The sequence below is a fragment of the Anomaloglossus baeobatrachus genome, chromosome 3 (genome assembly GCF_048569485.1).
Source record: "Anomaloglossus baeobatrachus isolate aAnoBae1 chromosome 3, aAnoBae1.hap1, whole genome shotgun sequence".
In the NCBI taxonomy this organism is placed as follows: Eukaryota; Metazoa; Chordata; class Amphibia; order Anura; family Aromobatidae; genus Anomaloglossus; species Anomaloglossus baeobatrachus.
This window is the reverse complement of record NC_134355.1, coordinates 480,697,567-480,719,877: the sequence shown is the minus strand read 5'-3', so window position 1 is coordinate 480,719,877 and position 22,311 is coordinate 480,697,567. Positions and strand designations below refer to the sequence as shown.

The window sequence follows — 22,311 nt, the reverse complement described above, 5'->3', positions numbered from 1 at the left end:
TGATCAGAAAAGATCAGAAGATTCCGAAATCATATGATCCTTGGCGGGATCAGGTCATGATCGGAGCATCGAACATTTAACCGAAAAGTCGGAAATTTCCCGGCCCCATCACAGATATGTCAAGTATTGGCATGCCTGTGATTGCTCAAGGAAATCACTGTATAAAAAGGAAGCAAAATTGTTAAAACAGGATACACTTGCTGAGTCTACCCATGGCTGCCACGCTACTTCTGGGGTCACTCATTATCCCTCATGCATATTCACTGATTTCCCTGCCCACCGGCATCTCTGATTGATGGCAGTCAGACCCCACCCCAGACAGCATCTGTGATTGGTTGTCTGCATCCTTATACTGGTGGAAAATAAATAAATAAATAAAATGTTGTAGAGGGGGTCCCCAGCTATTGATACAAGCACAGATAAAGCCCATGGCTTCAGGCTGCAGCCCCCAGCCATGCGCTTTTCTTGGCTGTGTATCAAAATATGAGGAATCGCATGTGGCTTTTTTACCTATTTATATAAATAATTAATAAAAAATAGCCTGCGCCCCCCCCCAATTTTGATATGCAGGCAAGATAAAACATAACAACTGGGGGCTGGTATTCTCAGGTTGGGGAGACCAATGCTTGTTGGGCCCCCACAGCCTAAAAATAGCAGCCTGCAGCTGCCCAGGATTGTCGCATCCATTACATGTGACAATCATTGATGTCCTCTGAGGTCAAGTTGCCTGCGGTCACAGGTGATGGGCTGTGGGAACCTCCAGCTGTGACTGCAAATAACCTAAGTAATGTCACCACTCAGCACTGCAGCTCATTCTCTGCCTGAAGTTACAGCATGCGGTCATGTTCTATGGCCTCAGGCTGCCAGTTTAGATATAGCAGAGCTGGAATCGTCAAGGGACCTCGTGTGGATTACATTGTATTTACGTTGGATTACATTGGACCCTGGAAATAGGGTTAGAACTGTTGGGAGACTCGTTAAGTATGTCTTGCTTTATTCCTTTTTATTTTCTTTCTTTTGCAGCCCCCTACACCAGTTGCAGCCTCCAACACCATTTTATAATACATATGCTTTGCCTCTCATTGAATTCAATGGATTCGGCTAGGATTGTCGATCGGATCACTGATCTGATCGGCGAACCCAGGTGGGTTTGGTGATCCCGACCCGATTTGATCTTTAGCAGGATTGCTCATCTCTTCTCGTGACAAGCAGTTGGATGCTCAGAGAGGCTCGACTCGTGTATCAAGTATAATGGAAATCAATGGGAAACACTAGAATTTTTTGGGAGAATCTTTCAGAAAAATGCGTGAGTTTCTCCTTGAATTCCATTGTACTCGGTAAACAAATCAAGCCTATCTGAGTGTCCGACTGCTCGTTATGAGTACAAAGCACCTGAGCATGGTAGTGCTCACTCATAGCTACTAAACATAAAAAAATATATTTTACTAGTCTAAGTCCCCTGTATGTATAGTTAGATTTCAATTTTGGGGTGACGAACTCCCTTTAAACATCATAAACAAATGAATATATTTCACTTAGTTGTATTGCACCAAGGGCAATGTTTTGTATATTTATCATAATACATTACTCTATTTAAATAATTGAATTCTAAAGCATCAGTTAATATTTAGCGATCAGCCAGCCTTTCATCTTTCATTGTCGACAATCATTTTAATTTAAATGTCTCTAAAGCCCTGTTATCTTTTCTGTAAAGTAAAATATGAGCTTTAACACTGTTTATGTAACAGCTAAATAATGCATGAATATTGTCACCAACACGACAGCCAAAATATATTTACAAAAATGCCAGGAGGTGTGCGCTGCCAAGTTCATATTACGGATACATCCTACCAACAGGAGCTTATTTATGATATATTTGTAGTAGCATGTACCCTATGGTGTTTTTTATGGTGGTCTAATCATATTTCTCTTTATTTCTTTTTCAGTGACATACTGTGAAAGAGATTTACAACCAAAACTCTTGCAATAACTATACAAATTTCTTTAAATAATTAAATTCTCAATTTCAAGAACAAACATTCCATACTTCAAGGCAATGGGCTAGCCTGTCATATTAACCTTGTGGTTGGATGGAATATTAATATTTACATACTATTTGATTAAAATAATGCCTTTTAGTCCTTTAAGCTTGCCCATGGCAAATCTGAAAGAAAAAAAAAATCTAGTCTGTAGTTTTAGTCTAAGATGGAGTTTTTTAGAAACGGAATTTGAAAGAGCCTAGTGATATATTACGCTTCTGTTGTCCTGAGGAGATTAAGCATTTTTTTAAGATACATCATCTTGACAGTTAGAAAGTATATTTACTGAACATTGCCAGTTTTTCCTTGTGGACTGTATGTTGATGCAATGCATGTTTTTTGATAAAAAGCTATTGACATCCACCTTTTCATCTTCCACTTGCTTTGTAGTGCTGTTTTTTATGCATGAGATGGTACTGTTTTATTTTTTTTCCTGCAGCTAGTACTAACTTGAGCATCTTTGTTGTTGATATTGTTTTATGCATGCCAGGTATTTTCACACAACATGCAATGTGTCGCTTCGACATGTGCTGGCCTGAAATGCGTTATAATCCTTCTTTGTCGTCATCTGTGTATTTTGATGTTCCTGCTTCGCGATATTAACCAAATAAAACATGTTGACTAATAGAATATTACAGGAATAAGAAAAAAGTTCTACATTCTATTTTTTAATTGTTATGTTACTAGATAATAATTGCAATACTACATTTTTACTATTAAAATGTTTCTTTCCAAACAATTGTTGCTGTCACATTATTGATATATAGTAGCTAGGACTGTCATTTTTTTTTACAGTCTAAAGCTGTACACTATTAAATGAAACATTTTAGTATGCATTTCTACTGTTGGAGAAAAATAATATATTTTATTTTTAGTTTATCGTAATAAATCCAAAGCTATTACTTTAGCGTTAGCATAAAAAAGCACAATCAAATCTTTTTTTTCTTTTTCTTTTTGGCTTTTTGAATATGTTGGGGATGTGTTATACAGTATTTTGATGTTTTTCTTTTTTTGATATACTATATTCTTGAACTGTTTTGCTCCATGTCTTCATTCTCAATCCTAGGTCCCCTTACAAAGAAACAGACAGATGATTTAGGTGATAATGAAGGTGCTGAAGATGAAGGTATTTTTTGCCACCAAACCGATTTGCATGACAAGGAATCCCTGCAAAATTGTCTCCTTTTCTTTTTCTTGACTTCTTGTCTCTATTTTGAAGAGTTTTTCTTTTTATCCCATTTTTGATTGATGTGTTTTGTCTTCTTGCTTGTTTTATATTTTTTTCTACTTTTTTTTTCGACTGAATGTTGTTGCGTTTTACATTTTTTTGCAAACAGTAAGTGTGTACACCAAAGCTCTTCTTGTTTTCTTGACAAGAATTTTTGATAACTTACATCCCACTTCTTGAATATATTTTGTGAAATCTTTGAACTAACACTGTTTTAAGTCTCTCAACATACCCTTTTTTTGCATGTCTTCTAACATTCCCTGAATATATTAATTTGAATATGGCTAATGAGAAAATGTGGTGCTGTCTTTTATTTTCAAACAAATGATTTGGAAATTAATATATTTAATTATCCACTGGTTTGATGTTTCTTAAGATACATATTTTTAAGAATATCTTTCAGAATTTTTTTTATAAACTGACACATTTGATCAAGAAACATTATAAGAACTCTGTTAGCTTTAATCTAATGGTATTGTAGTAGTTTGTGGACTGATTTAAAAATTACGGCTAAAGAAATTGTCTACTTTTTATTTCTTTTCATTAAAGGAGCAAAGATAATAAGCTGATCATATAGAGCTAAAAAATTATCAAATAGGAAAAATAAAATAATAAATAATGTCCTTAAAAGAGAAAAATAATAAAGATAACCAATCTATAATAAGGTAAATAAGGTTTGTTGCCAGAACTGTAGAAAAAGACATGGACCACACATCCAAAAATCATACGTTAATCTAATACCACTAGGCAAAAATGTATACAACTGAACATAAGGTTCTTAGTTTAACATTCTGATCAGACTGTATAAAGCTCATTGCCACGTCACGGCGAACCTCCAAGTGGGTCTCTAAATTAATATTAGGCTTAAAGGTGCTGCTCAATGTGCCATCCACCTCCGCAGCGACAGTGTACCAGTGGGGCAGGTTACCTGGTGCCTGACAGGACCCATGCTACAAGGCTGAGTCCTCATGAGTCTAGGTCACAACACCTCATAGGCACAAAACCACAGCAACAATGGCCAATGCACCGTACCACTACCTGGTGAAAGTAGCTATAGAAACATCATGTTCAATTGTATAAATTTTGTCTAGTGACATTAGATAAACATGTGATTTTTGGATGTGCAGTCCAGGTCCTTTTCTACAGTTCTGGTAAATAAAGTGTATTAATAAATAAGTGCAGACAATGAAATAATGGTCAGGTAGGATGAGACTAAAAGATACACATAAGGCATACTGAGATATAATAAGCTGATTAAAGATTGTTCATCTGGTTAGACTCTGAATGGTCAGCAATACTTGGCTGGAAAGGAAAGGAGCAACCAACAGAGAAATAAAGGATTTGACTTTAAGTAGCCATCAATATATTGCACTTGTCAGGTTCTTCAGTGGAAGAAACAGACCCTTAAGGCCCAGTTACACTAAACAACTTACCAGCGATCCCAACAACGATACAATCTGATAGGGATCACTGGTAAGTTGCTAGGAGGTCGCTGGTGAGATGTCACACTAAGCGACGCACCAGCGATCCCACCAGCAACCTGACCTGGCAGGGATCGCTGAAGCGTCGCTACACGTGGAAGCATGCTGCGCTTGGTAACTAAGGTAAATATCAGGTAACCAACCTGATATTTACCTTGGTTACCAGCACACACCGCTTAGCGCTGGCTCCCTGCACACCTAGCCACAGTACACATCGGGTTAATTACCCGATGTGTACTCTGCTATGTGTGCAGGCAGCAGGGAGCCGGCTTCTGCGGACGCTGGTAACCACAGTAAACATCGGGTAACCAAGAAGCCCTTCCCTTGGTTACCTGATATTTACCTTCGTTACCAGCGTCCGCCGCTCTCACACTGCCAGTGCCGGCTCCCTGTTCCCTGCACTCCTAGCCACAGTACACATCAGGTTAATTACCCGATGTGTAGTCTGGCTACGTGTGCAGAGAGCAGGGAGCCGGCACTGACAGCTGAGAGCGGCGGATGCTGGTAACAAAGGTAAATATCGGGTAACCAAGGGAAGGGCTTCATGGTTACCCGCTGTTTACCGTGGTTACCAGCGTCTGCAGAAGCCGGCTCCTGCTGCCTGCACATTTAGTTGTTGCTCTCTCACTGTCACACACAGCGATGTGTGCTTCACAGCGGGGGAGCAACAACTAAAAAATGGTCCAGGACATTCAGCAACAACCAGCAACCTCACAGCAGGGGCCAGGTTGTTGCTGGATGTCACACACAGCAACATCGCTAGCAAGTTGTGCCTCAGCAGCGATGTTGCTTAGTGTGACGGTACCTTAAGTGATGGAGGTTACATCTGAGGGTCGAATTTACACTATGTAGTGTTCAGTGTTAAATTGCAACCAACTGGCAACACGTTTGCCAATTAACAGTCATAGTCATAGCCTGTTTACACTGGCCAATCCAGCTTCAGATGTGTGCACCAAACAATATATAATAGACGCTAGGCTGCCATTGTTCTCGGCAGAGCGAGTCCTGTTTACACAGGACAATATATTTTCGAGATGATGGAATTTTGTGCAGCTTAAAATCTAACTTTGACAATTGAATGAGCATTTTGTTTGTTCATCAAACGATCTGTAGTAATTCAGTGTGCACAATTATTGTGAAACGAGTGCTTCTGTGAACGATTGTTCATGATATCATGCAAATAGACCTTAAGGGACTCTCCACCATTACCTTTTTAGTAATTACTTTCATGATTAAATTTTATCCTTAATTAAATAATGATGCCCACTAAAACAAAAACAATTTTGCCATTCATTGACCTCCCACAATTTTACTATTCAATTTGAATTAGGGTTCCTATGTAGTATTATGTAAAAGAACAATTGATTTTAATACAAATTTTCAAAATGTTTTTTTTACCGTTCAAATATTATTAATTGCCGGGAGCCCTTGAAATAAAGTATATTCCTACTTTGTCCAAAACAGATTAAAATTCTAGTGCTGGCCGTGATAAACCAAGTGGTTTTAAAAAATGTTAGCTATTGGGAAACGATCAATTATATTGGATCTAATTGACACAGCAAATGAAACACAATGGCTTTCTAGCTTGTCTCCTGTGACAGGTTGAAGAGTGTTCCTATAAGTATCTAATTACACAGTCGTTTCCAATGATTTATATATCATCATGCAGTGAAACAACATGTGCTGGTAAGAGAATAGCAAAATTTACCCAAGACCTGGAATAAACAACTATTTTGTAAGTAGTCTACGATGCCTAACTAGTTTAACAGTAGTACTAACATTTCATTACTGTTCTCAGTGGGTTCTCTGTAATTCTATGTAATTTTAATTAAGGAAGAGTTCTGAAACAATCTCCCTCTGAGTTACCTCTAAGCATACAATTAGCAGTGTACTACTCTGCTGTGAACATGCAGCTAATGATTTCAGTTTAATAATTTATCTTTCATTCCTTAATCATATTAATGTCACAATTATGAATATCAAATTATCAACAGGTGATATTTGGTAAATCCTTACTGTATTAAGTCTCACATCAATATTACAGAAGTAGTACAAATGTAAAAACTAATCCTATGTGAAAGTTCATGATACAAAATAAACAAAAATGTTCATACTTTAAATTTAAAGTCAGATTCTCAGTGTCGTATATAGTGTACAAGGCTAGAAGAATTATCAAAAATCGGGAAAAGAAAAATGGTCTTTGTTGATCACAACAACCAATTGCAGAAAAGCTTTAATATTTTGAGTGCGCTATGAGAAAGGAACAGTAAGTATGGGTAACAAAATTAGGGGTTTTTAGATCATTTAACGTTTAGTTTTTATTAATCTTCTGTATTCCACTTTATAGATTATTTGTCTGCAAGGAATGTTATCCACTTGAAAAATGAACAGGTTTAAAAATCCTAAAAAAATCACACACAAATGCACAATTTTTATTTAGTCATTTTACAAATGATAGCTTACTTGCACATAATGGACAGTTTATTAATACTGGCTTAAAGGGAACCTGTCACCAGATTTTTCCCTATTAAACTAAAAGTATCCCCTTCTGCAGCTCCTGGGCTGCATTCTATGAAGGTGCACCTTGGCCCTGACTCCACTTCCAGACCCCAAAAATAAATGTATAAAACTTGGCCGTTAGGTATGCTAATTACCTTGGTTGGCCAGATGGGCGGGCTCATTTTCTGCTCCTGTCCCCCCTCCTGCCACTGATCGCTGTCCTCCTTCTCTTGATTGATGTGATGATGCCTCCATCATCATCGTCATTGCATTTTTAAATCTCGTGCCTGTGTAGTTAGGTCGGCTCGCGCAGGCGCAGTTCGCTCTGCCATATCACGGCTAGAGCAGAAAACATAGCTTCCCTCACCCGGGCTGGTGAGCTAAATGCACAGGCGCTAGATTATGGTTGGCACTGTGAATGACCTCAGCATCAGGATGAGGGAAAGGAGGAGAAAATGAACTCACCCATCTGGCCAACCAAGGTAATTAGCATACCTAACGGACAAGTTTTATAAAGTTATTTTTGGGGTCTTGAAGGGGAGTCAAGACCAAGTTGCACCTTCATAGAATGCAGTTCAGGAGCTGAAGAAGGTGATTCTTTTAGCTTAATAGGGAAAAATCATGTGACAGGTTCCCTTTAATAGGTTTTTGCCACGTAATCTGACAGCAACCCCATAATTCCATATATCATTTACTGGAATGTTTTCTGTAGATTTGATACTATCACTGTTTTATCAGCAGGAAACTAATCAATGTGCCTTAGGTTGGCCACAATAAAAGGCCACTCTAAAATATGCATTTTTATCACACAGCACAGTGCCACAGATGCTGCAAATATTGAGGGAGTGGGCAGTTGGCATGCTGACTGCAGGAATGTCCACCAGAGCTGTAGTCCATGATTTGAATGTTCATTTCACTACTATAAGCCATCTCCAAAGGTGTTTCAGAGAATTTGTCAGGACAACCAACTGGACTCACCACCACAACTACAGCAGCCCAGGAACTCAACATCCAGCATCTTATCTTCACCTCCAAGACCCTCTGAGAGAAGGCAGCTGCTGCAACAATCAATTTGCATAGCCAATGAATTTCAACACAAACTGTCAGCAATCATCTCAGGGAAGCTGATTAGCATGCTCGTCATTCTAATCGGGGTCTCCACCTGACTGCAGTTCATCATCATAACCAATTTAAGTAGGAAAATGCTCACATTTGTTGGCATTTGTAAAATTGGAGAGGTGTCCTGGATTTCACTGTACAGGGCAGATGGCAGACTGCGTGTATGGCATCGTGTTGTGAGAGGTTTACTGATGTCAACATTATGAATCGAGTGCCTCTTGGTTGGGGTGGAGTTATGGTGTAGGCAGGTGCATGTTATGGATGACAAATTCAGTTGATTTTTATTGATACCGTTTTGAATGCAGAGATACTATGATGACATCCTGAGGCCCATTGTTGTGTCATTCATCCACGATCATCACCTCATGTTGCAGTATGTTAATGAATGGCCCTATGTTGAAAGAATCTGTAAATGATTCCTGGAAGAACACATTCCAGTACTGACATGACCAGCATACTCACCGGACATATCAACCATCGAGCATGTTTGGGATCTTCTTGATCGGCATTTTCAACAGTGTTTTCACATTCCTTCCAATGTCCAAGAACTTTGCTCAGCCATTGTAGAGAAGTGGACAAACATTCCACTGGCCAAAATCAACAACCTGATCAACTCTGTGGGAAGGAGATGTGTTGCACTTCATGAGGCAAATGGTGGTAACACCAGATACTGACTGTTTTTCTGACCCCCAAATCCCCCCAATACTGGAAACCTGATATTTTAGAGGGGCCAGTGTAAAACACACCGATTAAATAATCAAGCTGTCTTATCAGAATCTTGGTATTCCACACCTGTGGGGTGAATGGATAATCTAGGCAAAAAAGAAGTGCTCACTAACAGAGAGTTAAATATGTTTGTCAAAAAAACTTTTGTGTACATAGAAAAAGTCTTAAATCTTAGAGTTCAGCTCTTTAACAATGGGAGCAAAAACAAAAGTGTTGCATTTATTTTATTTTTTATCTATCTATCTATATATATATATATATATATATATATATATATATACACAGTATATATACACAAAATACAATATCGAGAATGAGCAGTGCCTACAAGTAGTCTTCAACCCCCTGCAGATTTAGCAGGTTTACACATTCGGAATTAACTTGGCATTGTGACATTTGGACTCTAGATCAGCCTGGAAGTGTGAAATGCACTGCAGCAAAAAAGAATGTTATTTCTTTTTTTATTTTTTTTTTACATTGTGAAAAGTTTATTCAGAGGGTCATTTATTATTCAACCCCTCAAACCACCAGAATTCTGTTTGGTTCCCCTAAAGTATTAAGAAGTATTTCAGGCACAAAGAACAATGAGCTTCACATGTTTGGATTAATTATCTCTTTTTCCAGCCTTTCCTGACTAATTAAGACCCTCCCCAAACTTGTGAACAACACTCATACATGGTCAACATGGGAAAGACAAAGGAGCATTCCAAGGCCATCAGAGACAAGATTGTGGAGGTTCACAAGGCTGGCAAGGGGTACAAAACCCTTTCCAAGGAGTTGGGCCTACCTGTCTCCACTGTTGGGAGCATCATCCGAAAGTGGAAGGCTTATGGAACTACTGTTAGCCTTCCACGGCCTGGACAGCCTTTGAAAGTTTCCACCCGTGCCGAGGCCATGCTTGTCCGAAGAGTCAAGGCTAACCCAAGGACAACAAGGAAGGAGCTCCGGGAAGATCTCATGGCAGTGGGGACATTGGTTTCAGTCAATACCATAAGTAACGTACTCCACCGCAATGGTCTCCGTTCCAGACGAGCCCGTAAGGTACCTTTACTTTCAAAGCGTCATGTCAAGGCTCGTCTACAGTTTGCTCATGATCACTTGGAGGACTCTGAGACAGACTGGTTCAAGGTTCTCTCGTCTGATGAGACCAAGATCGAGATCTTTGGTGCCAACCACACACGTGACGTTTGGAGACTGGATGGCACTGCATACGACCCCAAGAATACCATCCCTACAGTCAAGCATGGTGGTGGCAGGATCATGCTGTGGGGCTGTTTCTCAGCCAAGGAGCCTGGCCATCTGGTCCGCATCCATGGGAAGATGGATAGCACGGCCTACCTGGAGATTTTGGCCAAGAACCTCCGCTCCTCCATCAAGGATCTTAAGATGGGTCGTCCTTTCATCTTCCAACAAGACAATGACCCAAAGCACACAGCCAAGAAAACCAAGGCCTGGTTCAAGAGGGAAAAAATCAAGGTGTTGCAGTGGCCTAGTCAGTCTCCTGACCTTAACCCAATTGAAAACTTGTGGAAGGAGCTCAAGATTAAAGTCCACATGAGACACCCAAAGAACCTAGATAACTTGGAGAAGATCTGCATGGAGGAGTGGACCAAGATAACTCCAGAGACCTGTGCCGGCCTGATCAGGTCTTATAAAAGATGATTATTAGCTGTAATTGCAAACAAGGGTTATTCCACAAAATAATAAACCTAGGGGTTGAATAATAATTGACCCACACTTTTATGTTGAAAATTTATTAAAATTTAACTGAGCAACATAACTTGTTGGTTTGTAAGATTTATGCATCTGTTAATAAATCCTGCTCTTGTTTGAAGTTTGCAGGCTCTAACTTATTTGCATCCTATCAAACCTGGTAAATCTGCAGGGGGTTGAAGACTACTTGAAGGCACTGTATATATATATATATATATATATATATATATATACACAGTATATATACACAAAATACAATATCGAGAATGAGCGCCACAATCATAAATACACGCTTTTTCAGACCTTGGCATGCTATTAGTTATGTTTTAAATGTGTGAGTAATTTTTTGCTCAGTTAAATGCACTTGAGCATGCAAATTATCAAGATGTGGTGCTGGTAGCTTCCTTTACAATTGCTAACCAATGAATTCACAGATATGGTAGATGAAAGACAGGTTTGGAGATGTTGCAGGCCATGGTAGCACATTTATGGCACACAACTTGCTCACAGTAGCACAAGCAATATGTTCACTGGTTTTGTCATGTTGAAAAATGGCTTATAAGATATCTTGGAGAAATGGTGGTGCTACTACTTTCATAACCACATCAATATATCGGTAATGGAGATTAGAATTGTCCGGCTATCATGCATTATGCCACCATACACCGACACTCTGTTTAACGTTCCCATGTGTAGACTTCTTAAGGACATTGCCCGCATTGTCCCATCTCTGATTGCTGGAAAGGATAATCTTCCATTCCTGCCTCCATTGCGAGTTTGTTCTGCACCATGACAACTTTTGAGAACGGTGGTATGAAGTCAATAGTACACCTATAGTAGGAATTCTGACTCATAGACCAATGTCCTTCAATTTTGTCTGTGTAGACACTATTTGATTATTTGATGGGTTAAGCTCGGTATATGACGTGCAATTTCACTTGCAGCAAAGAAGCTATTTGCCTCATAGATCAATGCCATGAAATCACCTTCTCATAAGCAATGTTGACACCTTTGTCTTAAAATCTCCAATTTAATTTTCCATAGAAAAGGGATAAATCATGGATGCAGTGGTATGGCCATGCCTGTAAAATGCTCCATGACCCATTTTTCAATATTACAATTACAGGCTGCATGTTGTACATGATACTTTGAGAAGGAAGCATTCCTAAACTTGCTACCATCGCCTACAGTGCCTCCAAAGTGTTTCTCATCGTGTACATCTGGGATGTCATTGGTTGGTAATTGCAAATGAAGCTGACAGTAGCACATCCTATTGATTTGTGGGGCTGAGTATATTCAGCATGGCGGAAGATGCATTCCTCAGAAACCTTTTAATGACCTTATTGATAGCATGACAAAGCGCATAAGTGGATTTATTTCTATGTGTGGCGTAAATCCCTTATTATTAAATTATAAATATTTATGGTAAATATATGTATATGTATATATATATTTACGAATTCATTCGTAACCATATTGCAAAAATGAGTACACCCCAATGAAAGTCTTAAGGGCAAAGCGAAAATTAAAAATACAAAATTCTTATTACCAAGACATTCAACCACAAATAAATATAAATATTAACAGGTGTCTAGCAAACAGTTGACTATAAAAGAGCATTACTTAAAGAAAAACCTTTCCCATTTAATACTGTAAGCAATGTCACCTCAAGGAAGAGAAATGTCACAAGACCTGATAAAGAAAATTATTTCTTTACACTAGAAAAGTGAAGGCTACAATAATATTGGCTAGGCTTCACAGATTAGTCAGAATACTGTAGCAAAAGCGATGCAAAAACTTAACAAAGATAAAAACTGCAACCTTCTCACAAAGACGTCCAGGCCTACCATGGAAGTTAACTCATAAACAGAAGTGTCTTCTGATGAGAAGGGTGGAAGATAATCAACTTGCAAGTTTACTGCAGTTAGATTAATAAGCACAAACCAAAACGCGTGAGTGTTTTCTAAGATACAATATGGCATATGCTGCAGAGAAACCGCATTCATGGATGTAGTCAGTGAAAGAAGCTTTTCCTAAAACTCGAGCACAAAAAGAGCTCCAAAAAAGTTCCAAGAAACCATACTGAAAAATATGAAGAATGCTGGGACTCTATTCTCTGGATTAAGGAGTCCAAGAAAAATGTTTTTTTGAAATTGATGACTTCAAAATTATGACATTGCAGAGATGAGGAGTATAAAGAAAAATCCATTGTGACTTCAGTGAAACATGGTGGTGTAGTGTCCTTATGTGGGGCTGAATGAGGGCTGCTGGTGTCGGGTAGCTATATGTCATAGATAGTATCATGAATTCACATATGTACTCCTCTATATTTAAAGAGAAGAGGCTATCATCACTCCATGTCCTTGATCCAAAACACTGATGCAAATGTTCCAAAACAAACATCTAAGGCCACTGATGCATTTCTGAAGAACAACAGGCTGAAAGCAATTCAGTTGCCAAGTATGTGCCATGATCTGAACCGAATCGAACACCTATGGGGAATTCTGAAGAGAAATATTTAGACCCAGTCTCCATTCAAATCCAGGCTCTAAAAGAGGTCATTCTTGAAGAAAACATAAAAGATTTTGCAATATGTCACTAACTTGTTTATTCTGTTCCTAGAAGACTTGGTGCTTTAAGTCAATCAGAATCTGTGCATTAAATGCTACCTCTTCACACCAGTAATTCACATCACAATAGTTATATTAGGTAGCTGTTCAGAGATGAAATCAAAAGGACAGCTGTGGACACAGTATCATGGAGCATTGTATAACATCCGATTTAAAAATAAATGGGATCTTTTACATCATCAAAATGAAAAATATAATACATAGCTTTGGAATAAACAAATAAACCCAACCAATACAATCTTATGTATCACAGAAAACCTTTACAGTTGTTTCCCATTTATATTTAAAGCTACTGCATTATACTATAGTATTTCTATATTATACCAGTGATTTGTATATCAACAAAACTAAGAAAAAAACAAAGGGAAATATTCTTCATGTTCTGTGAAATTTTCTGGATAATTTGAATTCTTTTCACATATAAGTACCATAAATAAGAAAAAATAATGTAAATAATACAAATAGAAAGTTTTTAAAAAAATATTAGGTCACGTATGATATTAAATAGTGCAACAATACAAGTGTAATGATTTTCATTGCCATTACTCATAATTGTCAAGATAAGAAAATGTAGTGTGAATATTAGGTAATAATCTATCTTTAAGACAAAAGTATTCAAACACTTCTTGTGTTGAATTTTTCTATGAAACCTTTAACTGTGGAAAAAAAGGAAAAAGTTTCCAAGATGATGAATTTAGAATTATAGTATAATATTACTTTGTTTATCATTATTAAAAATCAATTTCAAACCTTTTTGTCGATTTTAAATAAAATGCCCAAAAGCATGTGCATTTAATTTCTTAATGCAGTTTACAGTTGTTTTTTTCTGATACAGCACTCCAAATCCACTGGGTAAACATATTAACAAATGAGAAAGTTTGATATGTCTATATCACCAGAAGAGAAAGTTTAGGTTTTAAAAGGACACAATAAGCTGTTGTCTTTAAATAGTCTAAAAACACAAGAAGAGCAGAAGAAGCGTGACTATTATTGCATTAGTTCTGCTTGGAGTGTCGGTTGTGTTTGTTGACAGGGCAAAGTAGTGATCATGATATTGATTATTAAATCCTTTTTAATTGGATTACTCCATGTAGTTTACTGCTTATTGGTATTTATGCCTTATTATATACTGTTTATTAGAGATGATCGAATACCTCAAATATTTGGCTTTGCGAATATTTTCCGAATAGGTCGCTGCTATTCGACTATTCGCGAATATTCGATGCGCAATATAAGTCTATGGGAAACCTGAATAACAACTATTCAGAACTATTCGGGCTTCCCATAGACTTACATTGCACATCGAATATTCGCATAGCAGAGACCTATTTGTCAGATATTCGCAAAGCTGAATATTTGAGGTATTAGATCATCCCTACTGTTTATACATATAACAGCATGTAGTAAGCTTCTACAATACTTCTAATAGTATTTATAGGCAGACAGAATTCTATATTGTAGGGAAACATTTTTTGAACCCGCCCTTATATTTATCGGTCTTATTGTCATGGTTACTAATGCAAAAATGAATTAGCTTGTTGAAACTCTGAATAATAAATGCAATACATGTTTGGCCGAATGAGAGCTAGAAAGTCTAAACTACTCAGGCCATAGCCTGTCATAAAATTGTGGGACTATGAAAGGCTACACACTTTTTACCTAACAGTACCAACTTTTCAAAAAGTGAATAAGTGCAATGGAATAAACATGAATTTGGAACTCATCAAGTCCATCATGTCAATAATGGTTACACCAAATTCTGTGACTTTTCACAATAAGAAGACTGTTCTAAAACCATAAATAAATTCTCCCTTTGTCTATGCAGTGGATTTGGAGCTCTTAATAAGAAAAATAAATACTATAATGTTGCATTAAGAAATGTATTCCACACAGATTGCTGGACTATAAGAATCTCTTGTTATTAAATATAAACTTTAATTTAAGAAATATTGTAGCCTAATTTATTTTTTGGGAATTTATGGTATTCCTGTTACTATTAAGGATACTAAAGAAAACCTGTCAATTGGCTATTATTTTCCAAACTAATGACATGTATGCAAATGCAATTTCAGACCATTTTTTGCATGGACATCATTCAAACTAATGCTATTCAATGGGGCAGTGCAGAGGGGCAGCAAAAATGCTGCGATTTTACTCAAAATCAGATGAAACTCACCCATTCAAGTCTACAGGTGTGAGAAAAAATTTAGAAGCATTCAATTTTTATAGATACATTACAAACCTGTAACATTGGAAACTGTAAATGGTCCTTTAAAAGATTAATAGCTACTCCTGTAAAAAAAAAAACAAAGTCCTTATACAAGTGCAACATTTTTTTTCTGACTCTTATGGATAAAAATCCGACCAATTGTTTATAGTGTCGTGTGACTGTAGCCTAATACAAAATAAATCCCAACCTCTATTGTTGAAATTTGTGTTGCTGTTTTAAAGAAATCCATTGTTAAAATTGTATGCTAATGATTTACCAGTGCAGTGGATGGACACTACATTTAAAGGGAAGGTGTCGTCCAAAAAAAATATAATAACTGAAAAAATGTAAAGTATTAATGTTTTAATGTTTTGTTTAAATAATATTATTTGTTTTTAATTGAGCAATGTATAAAAAAATAAAAAAGTTTGATATTTTCCACTCTTTAACACTAGGGGAAGCGGTAGCTGAAATCCTGTTGTAGAACTACTGTAGAACTCACTCACATTACAGCTGCAGTAAAAGTTGGCGGAATCTGCTCTCCTGTGTGTGATGCCACCCCCCCTCCCAATCTGGGTGTTTCCAAAAGGAAAAAGGAAGATGAAGTTTAGGATCACAGTGTGGAGCCATTTTGTTGGTGTCCGCAAAGTGATCCTAATGTCTAAAGTGTCATCCAGGACCGCTGCATAGTGTTGCATGCTCTGCACGCCCACATGCAATTCCAATCTCCTTCTTGTCTGCTTTTTCCTTGACTACTGCCCACCTCCTAACCTTGACTGGCAGGTTACTCCTATTTCAGTGACTTGTTTGTCAAAGGTGAGAGGCAGATAGAGAGCAGTATAGCTGTAAATGCAGTATCCATCCACTGAACTTGATACTTACTAGCATACAATTTTAAATATGGATTTCTTTAAAAAGCAACATTCACACTTTCAGTATTTTATCAGTATTTGTAAGTGAAACCATCAGTGGGTGAAAATACAGGAGTGGTGCATTAGTTTTTGTTATACATATTTCTTCTAATTGTTCCACCCCTGATTTTGGTTTACAAATACTAAGGTATACAACTCACGACACTATATACTTAATGTGTGAACGTGATGGAAAGTTAAGGATTTACTTTGAATTTAAGCATTTTTATTTACACTGACAAACAAAGAGGTAAAAATGATTCAACTTTTGAATTTCAGACTCCATATCTCACCATCTACTAAAGCTTCGAACATGAGACTACTTTCATTTAATAGACAGTCATAGATTGGCTAAGTCAGACATAAATTTGCCTTGCAAACATTTAGCACATAATTAGTTAAGCAGATTCTTGTCATGTCACTGCATTGTTACTGTTTTGCTCCTAAAAATACAAATTAATATTTTTATTATTTTGTTAGTATTTTGCAAAAATACACTTTTGGCTTTCAAAATGGCCTAAATCCTTCTAGTCCTGCTCTCTATCATCAAATTCAAGCATGTCTCTACCAAAATCTGACCCCAGATCTCTTCTACCCATTCCCAATGGTGGTGCATACTGGTTGACTCACTTGGAAATGTATACAGCTTTTTTCAACTTTACTCACAAGTGTTAATTTGGATTCAGGTCTGGGGACCGTGGGGCCAACCCCTTTACTTTATTGTCATTTAGCCATTTCTTCATCAATCTCAAAGTATGCTTTGGGTCCCATTGGAACACTATGTCGTCCTTTTCTTACCCATAATACTCAAGTGTGCAACGTAAATTGTCAAGTAGCATATAGCATATCACTGAGACCATCATCAATCCTGGTCAAATATCTAACATGTTTGGCTCTGAAACACCCCCATATCATAAGGCTTCCTTCACGAAACTTGACAGTTCCAATATATCAATCCATTAGTCCCTTTATTTCTTGTTTTTTTCCATACCCATTTGTACCCATGGGAACCCAGTCTATTAAGTTTCAGCTAGTCGCTCCAAATCACCCATTTCTAATCTTCTACTGTCCACATTTCATACATTTTTGCAAATTCTAGCAGATGCTTCTTAGATGATGTTGAAGTCAAGGCTTCTTCACTGGTTTTTGGGCTACCATTTCAAACTTGTGTAACATGCATTGCACAATGTTTGCATAGATATCTGTGATTTCACTATTACAAATTATACAAGCTATCTCCACTGTCCTGTTAATTGCATCAGAACTGATAAAGCTTTTGATTACCCAACTTGTTGACTCCGATATTCTGCCCTGACGTTCACTTGTTGGCTTTTGAATGAATGGACAGATGTCATTTCGTATTCATACCACTGTCAAGACACTTGCATGATGCAGTATGGCAGTTTGCTTGGCTAAGAAACCGCTATCAATGAGGTGGATGATGCTGGTTCTCTTTTCTTGGGAAAGCTTCATGGCTGCTCCTTAATTTGATCCAGTGATCTTTCACTTAGGAATCAATCTAATAACATACTGAGCTATTAGGGAATGAGAAAACAGGTTGTAATTTGTAGTATACGGAAGCAAATAAAGTTTTACCACCAGGAGCAAAACAGTAACAATACTGTGACATGACAAGAATCTGCATAATTAATCATATGTTAAATATTTGAAAGTGATATTTATGTATGAGATAGCCAAGCTGATTGTCTATAAAGTGAAGGTAGTCTCGCGTTCAAAGCTGTAGTTGATGGTGAGATATAGAGCATGAAAATAAAAAGTTCAGAACATTGTTACCCTTTTGCTTATCACTGTAAATGCCACGGGGTATAAAATCCTGATGATAGTCTCTCTTTAAAAATAATAACTTTCCTGAAAAGATCAGAGCATAGGAAATGTATTGTGATGCTATCTACAGAGTTTATAATACAGAGTTGAAAATAGAACTAAATTAATTAAATATAATCAAATGTATCTTGATCTATGTGTTCAAAATATGAGAAAATTAATACTAGATTTCAATTTATTTAACCTTTGAAATTTTGAGGAAAAAAATAATAAAAAATAATAAATACAAAGAAACCCTACATTGTTGAATAATGAAAATAATTGCATTTTTCTTTTCTCTTAAGAAACATTAACAAGTGGGTAAACTAATGTCGCTTCTTACTTTAAGTATTTAGCACAAGTATATTTAAACATGTTTTCTTTTCCAGACATCAGAGATAGTGGAGGTCCCAAGCCTGTGATGGTCTATATTCATGGTGGTTCCTATATGGAAGGCACTGGTAATTTGTTTGATGGAAGTGTCCTAGCAAGTTATGGAAATGTTATAGTCATCACCGTCAACTATCGCCTCGGGGTGCTTGGTAAGAAGGACATTTTTTACTTTGACCTTTTCAGCATAAGTGACTGTGCCTTTAGATCATTTCAATTTATTTTTTGAAGGTATTGAATTACCACATTCAGTGTAAGAACTGTTATTTTCAATTCCCTAATTCATGGCTGATGTTCCAAAGCTATTACATAGTTTGGACTTCTAATAACATGTAACTATGGTGATGTATTACTAATACTGGGTTGTGTAGATATCATTTTGCTCCTATTAAACTTTTGCCGATTGTGACACTGAATCTTGATGTTTCAAAAATGTGAAGTTAAAGTTGAAAGTATTGTAGGTTATGGAGTTCGTTGTTGTTTGATTTAGATCTGCTTGTCAATAGTCATCAACTAAATCTGTCAGTTAATACATGAAGCAATGAATCTAAGAATATAGACATGCATTACTGCTTAAGGAAATCTAGGAAAAATTGAAATATTTAGTATACAAAAATGGCCATTTCTATATCTGCTCAGTAGCCGCGTCAAGGCATATCTCATATACTGGGTACCTACCCTAATGCCTTTCTCTGGGTTAAAAACCTCCATGTGTATGGGCAAGTAGGAACCTGCTACTAGAAAATGAAATAACTTGTGGCTAATGGGATAGGGGTGCAATGTTAGAGGGTATTGAATTCCCACATTCATTGTATGAACTGTTATTTTCAATTCCAAAATTTGTGGCTGATGTTCCAAAGCTATTACATAATTTGGATTTTTCTTAACATGTAACTCATCTGATGTATTACTAATAGTAGGTTATGTGGATATCATTTTATTCCTATAAAACATTTGCCGAATGTGACACTGAATCTTTATATATCAAAAATGTGATGTTAAAGCGGAAAGTATTGTAGTTTATGGTCATGAAAAAATAGAATGAAAGGCACTCACCAGTTTAGTAGTGTCCAAAAATCTTTTATTCCATCTTTAGGTAAAAACAGTGTAGGCAGTGGGGGGGGGGGGAAGGAAGGCAAGAGGCACATCGGACGACGGCCATTTTGCGTCTCTATACGATACTTCTGCGGGTCCACAGGATGTCGGCCGACGTGCCTCGTGCACTCCCCCTCCCCTACTACCTACACTGTTTTTACCTAAGGATGGAATAAAAGATTTTTGGACACTACTAAACCAGTGAGGGCCTTTCTTTTTATTGTTTCATGTTCAACAAGTGTTTTTCTTGCGAAAATGCACCACGGTTTTCCCCTCAATTGCCATTACTTATTCTAACTGACAGATTCGGTGTATACTGCTTAAGAATACAGACCTTTAACCGCTGAGCGTGGATAGTGCCCAGTATTTCCTCCTCTGCTATTGTAGTTTATGGTGTTCATTGTTGTTTGACTTAGACCTGCTTGTCAAGCGTCTTCAACTAAATATGTTTATAATACATTACTTACCTAAAAGAGTTTTAGGTGTTATTACTTTGTCCATTTACACTATCCATGTATGTCAGCCTTACTGTAGCTGAGCACTGTTTTGTCATTCAGTCTCTGAATCTCTTAATGGCTTTTGTTAGCATTTACTTTTCCAAGGCACTCAGCCATGATATAGGCATGATATTATTTGGTATTATATAATTAATGTATAGTGTTTTTTAGATTATGCAACATACCTTTTGTTTCATTGCACCTTTTATAGCTATATTCTGTTTTCTCACTGTTTAAGTTTAAGACCGATAAACCCTTCTTTATGTTATATTTATCCTTAATGAAAGCTTGACAATAACTGCTCCATAATGGATATATACATTATAGTAATTCAACAGTGACTGCCTCTGTAACCAGGCTTGAGCATCTGGAGCCTGACAAATAAATATACCAAGGTTCCTTTTGAAACTGCAGGAAAACACCAGTTCCTGAAGTTTTACCACACAGATGTTGCCAGTGACCACAGCATATAGATGGTTAGACAGATGGAGGCAGCCTTTTCTATCAGCCACTACATTGTCATGACATCCAAAGGCATAAAATAGATTTGATAATTGCCATCTTAGTCTCCATATTAGGGTTAAACTCACACTTGCGTATAAACATTGGTCCTGTTGTCATCCAGAAAAGTAGGGCGAGTGAAATCGGTTTGGTTTTCCATATGTCATGCAAGTGCTATGCAACTGCAATTTTTTCTCACCTAGTATCTGTATGTCATCCATTTGCCATGCCATTTTTTCTCAGCAACTATTATTTAACAATCATTTCCAGTACAATATACAGTGTTGTACACTACAGAATGGTAATGTAGCCATAAAAAAAGGGATGACATAGTCAGTGTGGCAGCTTTTTTTTCTCACACCCATAGACTTAAAGTGATGAGTATCATTTGATTTACGTGTCCACTCTCAGATCATTTACAGCTGAGAAAAAAATTGCAGAACTGCTCTGCCTCAATGAACAACATGGGTCCGAGTGTAATACCTTTTTCTTGCATTGTACTCATCCGAGTTATATGCCAGTGTTAGCGAACGCTTAGGCCCCTTTCAGATGTCCATGTTTGATCAGGTGCAAGCCACATGCATCGGTATGGTTATACGTATGTCATACGTGTGTCACGTGTGTGTCACACATGTGTCACACATGTGACATCTGTGTTTGGATGTTTGTGACATCAGTGTGACATGTACTGGAGAAAACACGGGTCTTTGAAATAAAAGGTTTTTCTATATTCACCTGTATCCTGTGCTGTTTTCTCCGGCTCTTCTGTCTCCTGCTTCTGACCCCCATTAATTGATTATTCACTGCACTGAGGACCTGGAAGCCGGAGCATTGCAGTGACAGTATTGGAGACCGCATCGCCGGTGACAGGTGAGTTTTCAGCAAGTAGTTTATGTGCAGTAATGTCAAGGAGGTCATTGGAGTTCCCAATGAACTCTGATGACATCCTGATGACACCCCCTTGTCACCCGTGCTGGTTCATTAGAGTTCATTGGGAACTCTGATGACCTCCTGGACGTCACTGCACACAAACTGCTTGCTGATTACTCACCTGTCACCGATGATGCTGTCCCTGCCGCTGTCCCCGGCACTGTCCCCAACGATACTGCCCTCGGCGGGGTGGTCTTCGATGCTGTCCACACGATGCTCCGGCTTCCAGGTCCTCAGTGCAGTGAATAATCAATGAATATAATGAGCGGGGGTCAGAAGCAGGAGGCAGCAGAGCCGAAGAAAATAGCATTGGATGCAGGTGAATATAGAAAATAAATTATCTCAAAGACACATGTTTTCTCTGTTACGTGTTACACTGATGTCACATGGATCACATCAGTGTGCAATCCGTGTGAAACCCATGCTGCCGGAGAAAAAAAACAGACATGTCTCCGTGTGTGAATGCAGGGCCATGAGGGGTCACACGGTCCATGTGAAAACATGGACATGTGAGTAACA

The 22,311-nt window shown here is 37.6% G+C and overlaps 1 protein-coding gene across 3 annotated transcripts in view; it reads left to right on the top strand.

Annotated features, from left to right (window-relative positions):
- The window catches only part of NLGN1 (neuroligin 1), a 763,952-nt gene that overhangs the window by 271,304 nt on the left and 470,337 nt on the right, over nt 1–22,311 (top strand). For 2 of the 3 annotated variants that reach the window (XM_075340613.1, XM_075340614.1), the window contains 2 exons: nt 3,106–3,165; nt 18,769–18,921. In XM_075340613.1, the coding sequence (XP_075196728.1) occupies nt 3,106–3,165; nt 18,769–18,921 (213 nt within the window). The remainder of the gene's footprint in view (nt 1–3,105; nt 3,166–18,768; nt 18,922–22,311) is intronic. The other variant, XM_075340615.1, reaches the window with a different exon arrangement.